Source organism: Schistocerca nitens, chromosome 7 (genome assembly GCF_023898315.1).
Source record: "Schistocerca nitens isolate TAMUIC-IGC-003100 chromosome 7, iqSchNite1.1, whole genome shotgun sequence".
In the NCBI taxonomy this organism is placed as follows: Eukaryota; Metazoa; Arthropoda; class Insecta; order Orthoptera; family Acrididae; genus Schistocerca; species Schistocerca nitens.
Window position 1 is genome coordinate 486,819,094 of NC_064620.1, and position 18,652 is coordinate 486,837,745.

At 44.4% G+C, this 18,652-nt stretch overlaps 1 protein-coding gene across 1 annotated transcript in view; it reads left to right on the forward strand.

The window, feature by feature from the left end:
• Window positions 1-339: 339 nt before the first annotated feature.
• The window catches only part of LOC126195111 (ATP-binding cassette sub-family G member 1), a 495,613-nt gene continuing 477,300 nt past the window's right edge, over window positions 340-18,652 (forward strand). The window contains exon 1 of the mRNA XM_049933581.1: window positions 340-558. Within this exon, the coding sequence (XP_049789538.1) occupies window positions 453-558 (106 nt within the window). The 5' untranslated portion in view covers window positions 340-452. The remainder of the gene's footprint in view (window positions 559-18,652) is intronic.

Below are 18,652 nucleotides of genomic sequence, written 5' to 3' on the forward strand. Positions count from 1 at the left end.
TCTAATCTGATAATCGGATAATGGAAGCAATATCGGTATGCTTGTAATCGATTGCCGTAAAAAGTAGAACTAATCGATTAATTGCAGTTATTCGCCCAATCCTGTTCCTCGACTGCTACGGAGCCAGCTGTGCCGCGGTCCGCCGGCTTTGGCGAGCGCGGCTGCCTACCTGCTGCAGCCGGCACTGTGCGCTCTGCGCCTGCGCCTGCGCCCGGCCGCCCGCTCTACGCAGCGTCTGTGGCGCCTCGGCGGCCGGCGCGACCTTGGACACGGCGCGGCGCGTGGGGGAGGCCCGCCAGCGGCGGGCCGCCGCAGCCACCGCCAGTGCTCCATCGCCCAGCGAGCCGGACGGCAGCTGACACTCCGCGCCGCCCGCCCGCACTGTGCCGTGTCGTGCCGCGCTGCGTCTTGCTTCCGCGACCCCCGCGCCGACCCGACACTCCGCGACCACCATGAAGACGCACCGCGCCGTGCTCGTCCACTTGCCGCGCAACAAATCCATCGACATAGGCTTCACCGACATCACCTACAGCGTACGCGTCGGCGTCACCGGCAAAGGTACGCGCGCTCTGCGGGGGATCGATTCTTCACCTCTGAAGAGAGAGAGGGCGAATCTCTCGTGCCACGAGCTCGTAAACTTCGACAGTCGACCGTACTCCTCACCAAATCGATCGTAAATTTTGTGGACTACCTCTTTTAACTAGCATCTTTCAGGAGTGGCCTATCTAAGATGTCCAATGGCAGTGTTACTAATTCGTAGACGGAGGTTGCGTGTTCGAATCCCAAGTATCGTTGCTCCTCATCTGCACTACAGTGATCGAATTAAATAATACGTGTGTCTGGGTATCATGGTATTTCCATGACAATAGACATTGTCAGATCGTGGCTTCTTGAAAACACAGGTTAATTTCTACAAAAATATAACTACAATTTTTTTTTACAGAAAATCGGTCAAATACCTAGTGAACTGTTTTTTCTACAACTAAGAAATAAAACAGATTGGAGAAACATTTGACGCACGATAATACGTAAACAAATGAGGTGCCGATTGAGAATTTAAACTTCAGCATTAAACCTAGAATTTTGAAGAATACTAGAGGATATTTTTTCCCTGGTGTGTTAGGTAGACCGTGCGCTCTGTTCTTCTGTGGCCTTAGATACTATTGCCACTCAAAGCTAAGAAATGGCATATGTTTCTCCAACCTGTTTTACCTCGTACTTTTAAGCAAATAATTTCACAAAACATCTGACCGTTTTCTTTCTTCAGAATTGTTTTTATTTTCAGGTTTTGTTCAGATGTCATGAAATATATTCAAATATCGACCGGTATTCTTTTATTATTAAGTGCATGTAGATCAAGAGGAAGCAGAGAAGTTTCAGTTCGCTCTGTGATTTGGTATTTATTTTGTTTTTTCCGCGTGAAATAACTCGTCTGCCCAAATAAGCCCACTAAAGCAATTTAATTTTTTTTATACGATACTGACCTTACTGTTAGTTTCAATCTCAAATCGCTAATTAGGTTTTTCTTGATTTCTCTGGATATTTCCAACCAATTAAACTATTTATTTTTTTGCTAAACTGACCTCAGGCTGGTCGATGTGATACTCTGTTTATTTACATTTATTCATTTCTCACTCTTGGTTTGCCTATGAAAATTCGGACAATAATTCATTGCGTAATTTCTTCGGAATCTTGTTTTCTCTCCGCTAAAGCATTTCACAAAAATACGAATAACCTATGCACTTATGTATCAGTGAATGAACGTATAATCTGACTTCTAAAATCACTAATAAACTGGCCACGTGGCTGATGGAGATGAACTACGGCTGCAGCGTGAATACATTTGCTTAATTTGAACCAATGATTTACCGGTGCAGGCAATGGTCCGTAAAAAATTCTAATAAAAGTCCGTGTCGTCAGCACTGAAGCACATCCAGCCATCTACTCACAGATTTAAGGGCAATGAGAAAGAAAACCGGGGTCAGTATATCCTGTTTCTCAACACCGAGACGATCGATGCAACAGACGATAGCAAACGAGGTGACATTGTAATTAAGACACTGCACCTACATGACTGTTTGCTGTGTACAAGCATATGTTGAAAGTCTTCACAGCACAATGTCTTGTTAAATGAAGGTTACAAGTCGAAATAAGTGCAACGCTGAAAACCGTCCATATAGTCTTTTAAATTTGAGCTACTGCTCCGAAACGCATTGGACATGAAGAGGAAAAAAAAAAGACATTGCAGCTGGAGACGGTATATTACTACCAAAACTATCCCTAACTTATTAATATTTGTTTTTACTATACGTCATGTAAGATAAATACATTTGGGATGGATGGTCTCGCTATGCTAAACAGCATTTTCTCCGATGAATGTTGTTCAAACAATTTCACAAACTTCTCACTTTTCATTGTCATGAGACAGCCGATATCACCTCCCTTTTCGAAGTTCAAGTGTTCATACGCTGAATGAGTCCGCTAACAATGATGAGGTCAGTGCTGATAAATTTTATCTTTGTTTTCTTGCGATTCACTATCAAACTTCCTTAGTGAAAGGCAGATAAGATATCCTCGTAGGCTATTCCTAACGTGCCTAAAAAATATCGCACATTTCGCAGATGGCAGACTTATCGCCTTTTGCAGTTTCGACATGTGTGCACCGCCTAGGAATTGTCATCTTATGAGACTGGCCCTTTAAAGAGTTTACGTGCTATGTTTAGCTTCACGCGTCTTACGAAATACTTTCCACGTAGGTTGAGACGGTCAAAACAAGCCTCCAGAGACAGATAAACAGGAAAATAAATCCTGGTTGTAATTGTAGCATGTGATGAGAACGACTCGTTCGAACGCCAGTTTCTGCATACGTCCATGTAAGCCAGCACATACCACCAGTGACGACGATCGCAGAACACGTGTCAGTTCTGTTGTTTATTTACCTTCCCTAATGACCTTACTGAAGCTGCACCGTGCAGCCAACGATATTTGTTCTCTATTGTGAAGCCGTCAGTCACATGGAGGGGACACTTCTTTCTCTTATTCATTTTGTCATACTAATATTCCTTACTTGAGCTGAACCGTATATGTGTCACGCTTTGCTCATAGTACTTGCGAGGGACGTTGTCGCCTACGCCAAATTTCCAAACTCTAAATCAGCCTCAGTAAAAGTCTAGAAACAATAGTTGTTCACCTGTTGCTACTAGGGGACAGTAACAATGGGAATAGAAAATCTTTTGAGTCATCAGAATAGTATTTGTGACAAAGACACTAATTCAGCATAAAAAAATCACATTATTGAGGAAATTTTTATCATGGCGTATTAGTGCTTCATTTCGATTTTGAAATGCGTTAATTTCGTGCAAATCTGTCAAATAAATGGCAGTGACCGAGCTGTTTGCTTGGGAATGTGTTCTTGCGATCTTGATGTCCACTATGCGGTAAGAGACAATGAGAGAATCTGACGATGCAAATTTGTGCGTCCAGTTGGTGGTAGATGCCTTTAAAAGAGGAGCTATACGAAGCGACATGCGTCTAAACTTGTCCCTTCAGCTGGTCGAAAAATTTTTGCATCCTGTTTTTCTTGAGACTTCACTGTAGCTCCGTCTCTTTTGCCTTCCGATACTCAGAAGTGAGTGTGTGCTACACTGTTCGCCCAGTGCCTCTGAACTGATTGATTGTAATGAAACTTGGCGCAGTGTAACGATACACTTGAAAATCGGAAAAAAATGGTTCAAATGGCTCTGAGCACTATGCGAATTAACTTCTGAGGTCATCAGTCGCCTAGAACTTAGAACTAATTAAACCTAACTAACCTAAGGACATCACACACATCCATGCCCTAGGCAGGATTCGAACCTGCGACCGTAGCGGTCGCCCGGTTCCAGACTGTAGCGCTTAGAACCGCACGGCCACTCCGGCCGGCGAAAATCGGAAAACATGCCGGTGTTAATATGGCATGACGGTCAGTTCCCTGGTACAGCGAACATAGTTAATACAAACACAATGGTGCTGAAGACTGTCTAATTTCTAAACTACACTACTGACCATTAAAATTGCTACACCAAGAAGAAATGCAGATGATGAACAGATGAACATTGGACAAATATATTATACTAAAACTGACATGTGATCACATTTTCACGCAATTTGGGCGCATAGATCCTGAGAAATCAGTACCCAGAACAACCACCTCTGGCCGTAATAACGGCCTTGATACGCCTGGGCATTGAGTCAAACAGAGCTTGGATGGCATGTACAGGTACAGCTGCCCATGCAGCTTCAACACGATACCACAGTTCTTCAAGAATAGTGACTGGCGTATTGTGACGAGCCAGTTGCTCGGCCACCATTGACCAGACATTTTCAATTGGTGAGAGATATGGAGAATGTGCTGGCAGCAGTCGAACATTTTCTGTATCCAGAAAGGCCCGTACAGGACCTGCAACATGCGGTCGAGCGTTACCCTGCTGAAATGTAGGGTTTCGCAGAGATCGAATATAAGGGTAGAGCCACGGGTCGTAACACATCTGAAATGTGACGTCCACTGTTCAAAGTGCCGTCATTGCGAACAAGAGGTGACAGAGACGAGTAACCAATGGCACCCCATACCATCACGCCGGGTGATACGCCAGTATGGCGATGACGAATACACGCTTCGAAAGTGCGTTCACCGCGATGTCACCAAACACGGATGCGACCATCATGATAGTGTGGTGTCACCGCCAGACACCACACTTGCTAGGTGGTAGCTTAAATCGGCCGCGGTCCATTAGTACATGTCGGACCCGCGTGTCGCCACTGTCAGGATCGCAGACCGAGCGCCACCACAAGGCAGGTCTCGAGAGACGGACTAGCACTCGCCCCAGTTGTACGACGACGTTGCTAGCGACTACACTGACGAAGCCTTTCTCTCATTTGCCGAGAGACAGTTAGAATAGCCTTCAGCTAAGTTAATGGCTACGACCTAGCAAGGCGCCATTAACCATTTGTAACATTGCATGTATCTAAAGAGTCTCACTTGTATCGCCACAATCTCCAGATGTCTCATCAAGAACGATGTATACAAGGATGTATTAAAAGTTAAGTATCCAAGGAGCTACGTACTTTTCTTTATAACATTCATTACGTATCCTGTTTCAGACCTCACTCCATCCTTCGTGAGTTAGCGCGTTCATCTTGGCCGCCTCTTACAATTAGTGTACGTAGTGTTGGCAAGTTTGCCGACACTACAGATAGTGTAAACAGAACCTGGATTCATCCGGAAAAATTACGTTTTGCCATTCGTGCACCCAGGTTTGTCGTTGAGTACACCATCGCAGGCGCTCAGCCACGGTCTCCGAGCTGATAGTCCATGCTGCTGCAAACGTCGTCGAACTGTTCGTGCAGATGGTTGTTGCCTTGCAAACGTCCCTATCTGTTGACTCAGGGATCGAGACGTGGCTGCACGATCCGTTACAGCCATGCGGATAAGATGCCTGTCATCTCGACTGCTAGTGATAGCCGGCCGGTGTGGCCGTGCGGTTAAAGGCGCTTCAGTCTGGAACCGCGTGACCGCTACGGACGCAGGTTCGAATCCTGCCTCGGGCATGGATGTGTGTGATGTCCTTAGGTTAGTTAGGTTTAATTAGTTCTAAGTTCTAGGCGACTAATGACCTCAGAAGTTAAGTCGCATAGTGCTCAGAGCCATTTTTTTTTTGCTAGTGATACGAGGCCGTTGGTATCCAGCATGGCGTTCCGTATTACCCTCCTGCACCCACCGATTCCATACTCTGCTAACAGTCATTGTATCTCGACCAACGCGAGCAGCAATGTCGCGATACAATGAACCGCAATTGCGATAGGCTACAATCCGACCTTTATCAAAGTCGGAAACGTGATGGTACGCATTTCTCCTCCTTACACGAGGCATCACAACAACGTTTCACCAGGCAACGCCAGTCAACTGCTGTTTGTTTATGAGAAATCGGTTGGAAACGTTCCTCATGTCAGCACGTTGTAGGTGTCGCCACCTGCGCCAGCCTTGTGTGAATGCTCCGAAAAGCTAATCATTTGCATAGCACAGCATCTTCTTCCTTTCGGTTAAATTTAGCGTCTGTAGCACGTCATCTTCATGGTGTAGCAATTTTAATGGCCAGTATTGTATGTCATATATCCATAAAAAATAGATATGGAAAGACGGAAATGTTGAAAATAATGACGCTATAACAGAAAACGACTGTAAAAATAAATTCATTGCTAGACAACAGCTTTTCGTATACCGTACCTGACATATGTAATTACTCCAGCTTACGTTGTCAGCGCTATCACGTCATACAAAAAACGTTAATCTTGGTTTCACATCAAAGGCTAGGTGCTTCTCATAAGCTGCTCACCGAGCGGGGTGGCGCACTGGTTAGCACACTGGACTCGCATTCGGGAGGACGACGGTTCAAACCCGTGTCCGGCCATCCTGATTAAGGTTTTCCTCGATTTCTCTGAGTCGCTTCAGGCAAATGCCGGGAAGGTTCGTTTGCAAGGACACAGCCGACTTCCTTCCACATCCTACCCGAATCCGATGGGACCGATGACCTCGCTGTTTGGTCCCCTATCCCAAATTAACCAACCAACCAATAAACTGCTCGCTGTGAGAGTCCGCGACCGAAAATTTTTAGCGCTGTTACCAGCCATTGGTCGTGAAAGTCATGGCGGAGGGGGGGATGTCTTACTGTCGCTGGGACGAATGTTGCGACTCCGTGTTTCATCCTTTGCTTTACTTTTATTTGCATTGTAATATACAACGACAGTGTCATACCCGCATCTCGTGGTGTATTGGTTAGCGTCGTTGCCTGTAGATCACAGTGTCCGTGACTCTGTGCCCGAGCGAGTCAGAGATTTTCTTCGGTCGGAATGGGATAATCGTGTTGTCCTAATTATATCACGGCGTCTTCATCGACAAGTAAGTTGCGCAAGTGGTGCTACAAAGATTTTCTCTGCGCCGCCGAACAACGGCTAAAGAGGATCTCCTGGCGGATAATGCCCTACCATCATTTCGTTTCATTTTTATGAGAATGTAACGATTAACTTAACTCTCCTTCTTACGGGATTAGTTTGCGAGCTGTAAGAACATTCAACAAGTCGTGAGTACCGGAGAATGCAGTATTTACACGTAACTAGTTACGTGTCATTTGTGGTTATCACATTTTAGGTGTAGAATATAGCCATGCAAGAACTTATTTACGTGTGCCCTCAGCCAAATAGGTCATAGTGGCATTGCTATAAAAGTTACTATATTGCTATTACGAGGGTACCTCAGAAAATTCCATTTACATTATAAAAGCGGATGTATGTATATGTCTGTATGCACGTATCACATATTCTCCTAAATCACTTGACCAATTTCAGATTTGGTAAACATATCCCTTACTGTAAGGTAACAATCGCTGAGGAGGTAAGAGCCACTTCCCTATCATAGTTAATGTTATATGACGTCATAAACAATTATATGTATGAAAAACTGCTGCATAATGCATGACGTTTAAATTTATTACTTCTCTGCTACTAACTCTATTCCCAATCAATTTCGCAGACAGTATCCACATACGACGCTAAAGGCACCTACAACACATCATGGTACCAAACTTAGTTCAGGAGGTATGATGTCATAAATACTGAGGTGCTTGAAAAAACTGCTGCATTGTGAATGACGTTTAAATTTATAACTTCTTTGCTACAGACTCTATTCACAACACATTCTGCAGATGGTATCAACATATGCCATTGAATCTACCTACAAAATTATGTCATTGTATAAATATATATATATATATATATATATATATATATATATATATATATATATATATATATATATATATATATATATATCAGGAAATATGACGACGTAAACATTGAAATGCGTGAAAAACCGCCGCATCAAGTATAAAGTTTAAATTTATTCCTTATTTGATACTAACTGTATTCAAAACATATTTCGCGGACATTATCCACATTTGCCGCTGAATGTACCTACACAAGTATATCATTGTACGACACAGTTCAAGGGATATGGCATCATATACACAGAGATGTATTAAAAAATACCGATCATGCACAAGTTTTAATACGTTCTTTATTACTAAGACAGTCCTACAGTCGAGTCAACCAAATGAAATCCCTGACAGCTGGCAGCGTTTTTGACAGCTTGAAACTACGAAGTGCAAACGGGCTGTAGACGAAAACGACAGCCTTCTAGCCGGCCGCTGGGGCCGAGCGGCTCTAGGCATGGATGTGTATGATGTCCTTAGGTTAGTCAGGTTTAAGTAGTTCTAAGTTTAGGGGACTGATGACCTCACATGTTAAGTCCAATAGTGCTCAGAGCCATTTGAACCATTTGAATAGCCTTCTATAGAGCTATGAAGTGGCGTTTCCGTAGAGATGTTTACGAAATCTTATTGTAAAGACGCGAAGCAGTTGCGCCCAATTTTCAGGAATTGTCCGGGATCACCACAAAATTGTGGTAAGGTGTTATGGGACCAAACTGCTGAGGTCATCCGTTCCTAAGCTTACGCACTACTTAATGTAACTTAAACTAACTTACGCTAAGGGCAACTCACACCCACGGCCGAGGGAAGTCTCGAACCTCCGACGGGTGGAGCCGCGCGGACCGTGACAGGACGCCTGAGACCGCGCGGCTACCTCACGCGGCGATCATCTCACACGGAGTCTGCTACAAACTTTCAAATGTGTTGTCACCAATTAGTGGAAATGATTTTTTTTTCGATATTGCAGTACAAGCAGATTTCATTTCTTGTTTTTGTTCCTAACAGAAAATTGGCAAAATGAATACCCAGACAATGCCGGGTTTGTCATGCAGTAGTGAATAAAAGAGAAAATGATGACTAAAATCGTTCTACAAGATAACGAATTTCCTCAGAGAGTTGTCTGCACTTTTAAACGAGCTCATCTTTCACTAATATCTGACCCGTATTTTTTCCCACTTTTCTGTTTGTTTGCATTTGTAGCAGCAGACTTTCTTTAATACTTTTACCTCCTTCTTAAATCTTTAGGCTACGTCAACGAAGAGAGTTGCTATTCAGAGTATTAAAAAAAGTTAAGAATACTTTCAGAGGTGGTAGTACTCATAGAAACAAGAAAAATAAGTCCAACAAATATGGTTCTGGAGATGCATACTTTGTGCGATAAACACGTGTTTACAGAAGGTGTTCGACGTGGCGTCCATTCATGACAGTACACCCCTTTGCCCTCTGCCGTAAGAAATTACGCACCTTTTGAAGTATACCCGGTCGTTGTTGTATCTGCTGACACGCATTGAAGATGCGACCCTGTAGTGTCCGCACATCGCTGATTGTCCTGGCATTTACCGATTCCTTAAACTGTCCCCGTAACCAAAATTCTAGGGGATTGACATCTGGACAACGAGTAGGCCAAGGTGTGCCCTCTCTCCCCCCTCTCCCCCCTCCCCATTCCCCACCAACCCGACCAATCCAGCGGTACTGAAATGTCTGCGTCAGATGTTCGCGCACATTGTGACGAAAGTGTGTTGGTGCGCCATCATGCATGAACTACATTTGTATTCGTTGCGGCAATGGCCCAGCCTCCAGCAAGGTAGGCAACAGCTTAATGAGAAAGTCCAGATAATGCGTAGCATTAGCACGTATGGCCCCATTAGTCTGTCACGAAGTACGCCTGCCCATACGTTGATTGAGAATCGGTGTCGATGCACGATTTCCTGAATTGCTTGGGGGTTTACACCTCCCTATGCAAGCTGGTTATGGAAATTCACAACAACACCTCTTGTGAACCTGTCTCATCGGTAAATAAAATCTTGAATGTGAACAGTGGATCAGCGGCACATTTGTGCAACAGCCATTGACAAAACCGCCGTCTGGCATGATGATGCTGTGACCTTGGGGCCTGCACGCGCTGTAGATGGTATGGATGCAACAATTGTTCATGAAGTACCCTCCCAGGTAAGAGAGTAAGGCACGCCTTCTGCTGGTGCTGCTGCTGCTGTCATACGTTGGCACCAAGAGTCTCTTCCATCGAACGTAGCAGACGCTCCTCCATGTCAGGCGTACTGACTGTGCTGTGCCTCCCACTATCTCTCTTCCCATGTGCTAGGGTACCTGTGTCCCTCAGGCGCTGGAAAAGCCTGTCCAACAGCTTATCACAGGACACTCTGCGTTGTGGATATTTTTCAGCGTAGAGGGCACGGGCTCGGGGGCTACGTCTATTTGATGAATCATAGCAGACTATCATATCCGCCATGTCACTTGTCGACTAGGGATCGAGACGTGGCAGCACGATCCGTTACAGCCCTGCGGATAAGATGCCTGTCATCCCGACTGCTAGTGATACGAGGCCGTTGAGATCCAGCACGGCGTTCCGTATTACCCTCGTGAACCCACCGATTCCATATTCTGCTAACAGTCATTGGATCTCGACCAACGCGAGCAGCAATGTCGCGATACGATAAACCGAAATCGCAATAGGCTACAATCCGACCGTTAGCAAAGTAGGAAACGTGATGGTACGCATTTCTTCTCCTTACACGAGGCATCACAACAACGTTTGTGTATAAGAAATCGGTTGGAAACTTTACTCATGTCAGCACGTTGTAGGTGTCGCCACCGGCTAAAACCTTGTGTGATTGCTCTGAAAAGCTAATCATTTGCGTATCACAGCATCTTCTTCCTTTCGGTTAAATTTCGCGTCTGTAGCACGTCATCTCGCTTTTTTTACACCCAGTATAAACCCATTCATTGTAGTACGAACGTTTACTATTTCTGTTTTCCAAAAGCACAATAACCCTGGGTTCGGTGTGGGGTAGCGGTGAGGTGGGTGGACTGCTGTAGCCTGTTGTGGGGTTGTGAACCACTGAAGGCTACGGCGGGGACGAAGCCTCTCCGTGGGTTCTAGGTTCCCAGTTCAATACAATACAACTGAAAGAATTAAACGAATAGGAATAACATTTTTATTCAAAGACAATAATTACACTGAAGTTCCCGCGATTTTTGATGGTCCCTTGGATATTACAGAAAGCGGAACATTGTTCTGTGATCACCACACTCGACAGTGCATTCTCTTCAACGTGCTCTCATTTGGCCACAAAGTTGGTAAGTAGATCTTATGTCAGGACGTCCCATTCCTACGCAGGTGCGGTTGAGAACTGCTGGATAGTCATTGGCAGGTGGATGCCGTGCAGTAGTCTTCCTAGGGCATCCCAGGCGTGTTCGTTGGGATTTAAGTCGGGGCAACGTGCAGGCCAGACTAATCCTCTCGTTCCAACAGCTTCGATGCGGTCGCGTAGTGTCACTCACAAAGAGCAACAAGTTCGAGTAGGACTCGCGCTCTCAGTTTCCGTACAAATTTAATTATGTGTATAGGTATTTCATCTATGGGTTACGGTGAGAGACTGCGAGTATCTTGGTATGTGATATAGATAATCGTATCTTTTCATTAGGCAACGGCCTTGCCGCAGTGGGTACAACGGTTTCCGTGAGATCACCGAAGTTAAGTGCTGTTGGGCGTGGCCGGCACTTGGATGGGTGACCTTTCAGCCGCCATGCGCTGTTGCCATTTTTCGGGGTGCACTCAACCTCGTGATGCCAATTAAGGAGCTTCTCGACCTAATAGTAGCGGCTTCGGTCAATAATACCATCATAACGACCGAGGGAGCGGTGTGCTGACCCCATGCCGCTCCTGCCCGCATCCTCCTCTTGAGGATGTCACGGCGGTCGGATGGCCCTGGTGGCTTCTCGTGGCCTGAAGACGGAGTATTTTTTCATTCCATTGTCTTAGAAACTTAGATTTTTAAATAAAAATATGGCATTTCAGTATTCCATCGCTGTTGTTCTTATTTTCAGTAACCGGTTTCAGGCTAGCTGCCCTTCTTCAGATCATATATTGCAGTTACAGAGTAACCTGTTAGTCAATACAATACTGATAGGTGATTCTGTAACTGCAATATATGATCTTAAGATAGGCAGCTAGCCTGAAACCAGTTATTGAAAATAAAAAAGTTGCGATCAAAGACTGAAATGCCATATTTTTATTCAAAGAACAATCGCGGCTATCCCAGTAAGACAATCATGTCTAGTTTTGTTAAATTTTTTACATCGCCAAGAGACTGTAGTCATCAATAGTTGACGTAAATTTCAAGTTGATGCCTCTAAGAGCTCCTGACAAAAAGCGATCTTAATAGACAAAGAGGCAGAGTGAAGGATGGACAACAAAGCGATCTTGTAAGGGTTTTGTTCTTACGAAATGAGATAGAGAACTTCAAACGGCAGGGCAAAATGCACCCCTGAAAAGATGCACATGGAGAAAGAGTATTGCGTCACAGTTATGATGACCGGTGACCATATTCAAAGATTCGGAGGTCAGTCCGTCCATGAAACACCATACCTCCCAGCATCGGACGCTTGGACCACCAAAACGATCACTTTAGGCACTGTTCCCGAAATATCCTCGTCGCCACTGCAGAGCCTTGTTCAAATGGTCCAAATGGCTCTGAGCACTATGGGACTCAACTTCTGAGGTCATCAGTCCCCTAGTACTTAGATCTACTTAAACCTAACTAACCTAAGGACATCACACACATCCATGCCCGAGGCAGGATTCGAACCCGCGACCGTAGCGGTCGCACGGTTCCAGACTGAAGCGCCTAGAACCGCTCGGTCACAGCGGCCGGCTTTGACTAGTCAGACGAGTCACGTATCGTCATATCCCACACGTGCACAATTGGAGAAAAGTTCCACCAGGAATGAGGTACACGGCTCGTGTTGTCTTAGTTCAATCATGCTTAGACGGTCAATATCGCGGTTCCATCGCGCCCGCATTGTTACTTTCTGCCAGGAAGGGCAAGGGAAGTATCCAGGCGTCTTGAAGTGAACCAAAGCAATGTTGTTCGGACGTGGAGGAGATACAGAGAGACGGGAACTGTTGATGACATGCCTCGCTCAGGGCGCCCAAGGGCTACTACTGCAGTTGATGACCGCTACTATTGATTATGGTTCAAATGGCTCTGAGCACTATGGGACTCAACTTCTGAGGTCATCAGTCCCCTAGAACTTAGAACTACTTAAACCTAACTAACCTAAGGACATCACACACAGCCATCCCCAAAGCAGGTTTCGAACCGCGACCGTAGCGGTCACGCGGTTCCAGACTGTAGCGCCTAGAACCGCTCGGCCACCCCGGTCGGCCAGTCTTGTACCAAGGAAGCAAGGGAGATGATGTTGTTAAGGGTGGCGGGTATTCTCTTTCAACAGCACAAACGCACACGTAGTTTAATACGGTTCTTTACATACATGAAGGTGCTACTTAACTTGAATAGAGTCCATGTGTTATGTTACAAGCTCATCAGTAACAGCCCTCTTGCAGACAGTACTGGTAATCTTGCTATTGTCACAAATCTGATCGCTATGTACTGTCGTAACCTGCCATGTGAACTGAACCCGCTCTGCGATTGAACTGATAGACGCCAAACTGGAATGTGTGTCTAGTGAGGCCCTCTGGTCAGCGGTGGTTGCCTAAATACATGCTGTGGAGAGAGCGTTGGCGGCGTGTTGCTTGTTGGCGTGTCTCTGGCCTCTCTCGTGATAGGCGTGCTTGATCCAGACCCAGTATCAATCTTGGCGCTACATCTTTGCCGACCATTGTGCTGGCAACAGCTTATGCCAACACAGTTCCTGTGTGCATTGTGTGTTCCCACCTCTCGCCATATGGGAATACTTCGAGAATCACTTCAGATTTAGTTTGCTCTCATCTGGTACGAGCATGCGACACCACTCCTCGCTGATCCAGTCCCTATGCTCCTGACACTATCGCAAACGGTACCATTGATGGGCAGGTGTTAACAGAACACCATGTATTGTTGTCGGGCAAAGTCAGCACACCCAAGCAATCACCATGCCGCTATTGAGTGTGAGACTGTGTGCCTTTCAGTCCTGTTAAATGTATTTGCAATTGTTGTGATGTGGGTTCCTTCTTGCCTGTTGCACTGTAGCAGTCATCTGCTACCGTAATAGATCTTGATCAACAACAGTGTCAAAAATGGTTCAAAATGGCTCTGAGCACTATGGGACTTCCCCTGAGGTCATCAGTCCCCTAGAACTTAGAACTACTTAAACCTAACTAACCTAAGGACATCACACACATCCATGCCCGAGGCAGGATTCGAACCTGCGACCGTAGCGGTCGCGCGGTTCCAAATTGAAGCGTCTAGAACCGCTCGGCCACAGCGGCCGGCCAGCAACAGTGTCTGTGGTTCGGAACACTCCCCATGTTCCTGAAATAAAGCTGTGATCAGTACCAGACTCCTGGGCTACGTTCGTCACACTGAGTCCTTGTTCCAGTTTCACATGATTCTTCCCCTTGCTTGTTCATGAAGATGTTGTAGTCAGACCATGTTGCAATGCACTGTAACTACTCCCTGATCGACACACACATTGTCTTTTCCCATTCCTTCAGCTGCCTCGTGTTGTGGGACCACCCTCATTTGGAGGGATAGTCACGCTGACGTCAAATAATATGATGTCCAGCGTTCTGTGCATGACTGAGAGATCTGTGGTTAACATATTCCCACAGTTTCATTCATTTCCACAGAGTAGTTAATGCGTTGTTACTTTATGTAATTCGTCTTAGGTTTTGCACTGCCATGTATTTAAAAATGAGGTCACTTAGCTTCTTCCAACAAACATTGAACATAATTTCAGACCAGTTTATCACTTACTACATTTTTCACTATCCATGAACTAGACCTTCAGCATCAGGAATGAAGTTTCAATTTATTACTTCTTTATTACTAGCTATATTCGCAACATATTTTGCAGAAAGTTTCTACATGTAGCACCGAGTAACATTATGTTATTGTAGGACGCAAAGTTAAGATGATAAGACGTCACAAAGATTGAGATAGGTGAAAAACTAGCTGTTCTTATAAACGTAGAAGTTCGATTGTTTATAGAATCGGGCGTGGTATTACCTAATCGGGTAGTTCATGTAGTGACCAAGCAGACTAAACCAATCATCACCATTTAAACAGAAGGCCACCGTGCCCTCGTATGACGTCACGTACAGAGAGTAAGCGTTGGCGAGGCGCTGCGCTGACAGAATCGAGGCGCACGCCTTGCAGTCAGTCTTTCTCAAACGATTTTACAGAAGCTATTCATTAAAAAAAGTATTTCTACTTTGCTTGTGGCTTTATATGTCAGCTTCGTGGTGAAGTGCCCAACATTCCGGTAATCATCATACTCATTATGATAATTCACACGTAACTAACATACTGGAGGTAAGCTATGAATTTCCGTTTGATGTGTATTAGAATAAACATTGTGCAGCTGACGTATAAACTTACACACTGTGCTTTACATCGTACGAGGGGACTGCGGCCTTCTCTTTAGGCGATGGTGAAGTAACCTCTGAATAGTCCACCATATAATTTTACCGACATAACACTTTGCAGGTAATTGCTTGTGTTTACGTAAGATATGAAGCAGTACTGTTTTTTGATCTATCAGTCAAATCAAAAACTCAGAATTTTTAACCACTTTTGAATTTCTCTACGGGACTGCAACAAATACTATCCTTTCCTTCTTGATATCGTTCATCCAGCGACACAAGCGTAATACCATATTAACAGATTTTCGTGACAGCCATTTTCAGTAGACGACCACACCCAGGACTAGAGGCTACTGACGCAAGGACACAACAAGGACAAGGTAGCAAAGAGCTAGCCGTAATTAACACTATCAGAGGCAGGATTTTTCGAGGATACGGCAGCCAATTATTGACCGGGCGCTCTGTGTACGCAAAGCCTCGAGGCTAAGGCCATGAGACCACTCCTCCTCCACCTGTACACACACACACACACACACACACACACACACACACACACACACACACACTTACAAGCTAGAAGCCCATTAGGATGGGCAGCTCGAAGAATATTTTGCAGACTGCCTCCATAGGACACTATCAGAACTGGAATAACGAAATCATTTCAGGAGTATTAAGCAGTTCTCAGACTCCCGCTACACCTTACCTCTTTGTCTGAACAGACACGTGCCTCTTCCACTAGACTACAAACAGTGCGGAGCTCATTCGGTCGTACTCCCTTTATCAAGGCTGCACTGTGACGTACAAGCTGTTAATCTTGTCTCTTTAGCTCAATATCTTTCCACACGTTACAAGTGAAGGTGGATTTTTTTTTTCATTCTAGTCGACAAGCGATGTGGCTCAGTGGTTAAGGAGATGAAATCTCATTCGGAAAGTGCATCACTCAAATCCACGTAAGCTTCTTCATATGTAGCTTTTATATGGTTTCTTCTGTAAATTCTCGTGTTCGATGTATTAAAGTATTCACTAACGTTGCATCCTCTTCTGCAGGAGGCATCATCATAGATGGCAAAAACCAGGTTACATCACCGAAAATTAGTCCCACAAGCTGGTACTAAACATTAGTAAAAACGATTAGTGTTTATTCGTAAATCACGGCCTCTAAGCTCTGAAGTGTAAAGAGAAGTAAACATCAGCCGTGAAAGGTTTCACTCGGTTATTTTAAGAGATTTCCGTACTTGCTTCTAGTGGACGCCAAAATGATTTCTTTGTAAAGGACTCCGGCGATTCTGTTGCCCTTAATAGTTCAATCAGTGCTCTATCTCCAATTACCTCTTCGTTCGTGGGTCGTTACGCATAATCTTCTGTCCAGCCTTAGTTCAACCACACCAGTACGCTTCAATGGTTCATAAAATAGTGACCTGTAGGTACTCATAAGCTTATTAACCTTTGACGAAGATATGACCCCTGTTATTGGGAATGATACTCTGCTGTTTTTTGTTTCCTTCTTTTCCACTTCCTATTACATTATTCTCCGTATTTTATTTGTTTGTTAGAAAAACAGTAGGCTTTCCTCCCCAATTAAGAAAGTACTTATCTTAGGAGGATCGAAGGAGGTTAGTATTACTCATCATAATTCATGGAAAAACTAATTTCCCCTACATTTTATTACATGACTAATCACTCACTGTATTACTTTAGAGGTATGCGTGACAAATGTTGGTTATAGTTATCTCCTTATGTTCAAATGGTTCTGAGCACTATAGGACTTAACATCAATGGTCATCAGTCCCCTATAACTTAGAACTACTTAAACCTAACTAACCTAAGGACAGCACACAACACCCAGCCATCACGAGGCAGAGAAAATCCCTGACCCCGTCGGGAATCGAACCCGGGAACCCGGGCGTGGGAAGCGAGAACGCTACCGCACGACCACGAGATGCGGGCTATCTCCTTACGTCGTTAGGCAGTGTACTACACAGTTTGGTTTTCTGGCAGAAAATATTGTTTCAACGAGGTTTACGTTTAAGTTTGTTTGGCAAAAAAAAAGTTAGGTCTGGCTCTTGCACCACGATCATTGTTGGACCTGTTTCTGTAACATGTACACATTTTTTTCCTAACGAGTTCAAGGGATTAATAGATGTAATCAGACGCTACATTTAAAATTCCCAGATTGTTTAACAAATTTTTACTTTCAGCCCTCGGCTCTATTTTTATAATTTCAAAACTCTGGTCGAATTCTCTTCATTTGATCTCTCAGAAAGGCTTCCATAGCCATTGTTTTATTGTAATTAACAACATTACGAATCTTAGAGACACGTGCTGTTTCGCAGAGAATACGTCGGTATTCCATTGATGGCTTGACAGTGGCATGATGCGACGACATTCAATGAGTTGGCAAAACAATAGAAAGTCTCACTTCAAATGCACATTTAGTCCATGGTATCTTGTCGGATATATGAAATAGTCGTATTGCTAAATCTGTCTCACCGAGAACTGCTACGGTGCAGCCGCCAACCAAAACATTTTAATTTGAAAAACTGAAAAGATATCTTAATTCGAGCGCCAAACGAGGTTACAAAAAAACATTGGTTACTATTTTAGCTCTTACTGCATCAATCTGTGTAAACACATCACCAATATCTTGAATATGTTGAAAAATGTTATGAGTTAAAATAAGTAGAACATCCTTTATATTGTTTGCATGTATGCTTCTGAGGACAGGTTTCAATCTGTCTGATGATGCTATTCCATTAAAAGCGAAGTCGATATTACGAGAGCGTATTGAATTTTTTATATGAAAATTCTTAAATCTATCTCAATACAACGAACGTTATTAACATTTTACATCTTTGTTCTTCATGTCTACATATACCTGCAGCTCTGTGCCGCTAGAGGGCTCCGAGTTGTACCGTGTAACATGACGGTGTGTAACGTAACTATGTCGGTGCTCGTGAAACTGCATGCTGCTATAATTTAATTCCGAATTCGAAGCGTTCTTCCTCGCGTGGACACCATCTCGTTCAGCATGACAATTCCAGACCATACGTGAGCGCTGCCACATATGCTACAATCTGACGCCTGTGGTTCACTGTCACTGATCATTCTCCATGCAGTCCCGAATTGGCCCCTTTTCATCCGTTTCCAAAACTTACAGAACATCTTTGACGACTTCACTTTGATAGCGACGAAGCGTTGCAAGAAGTAGTGTGGCTGTGGCTCCGTCACCAAAGTAAAGCATTCTATAGTGACGCTATCAACAAACGGATATCTCGTTGAGAGAAATGTGTTCGTCATCAGGGTGACTGCG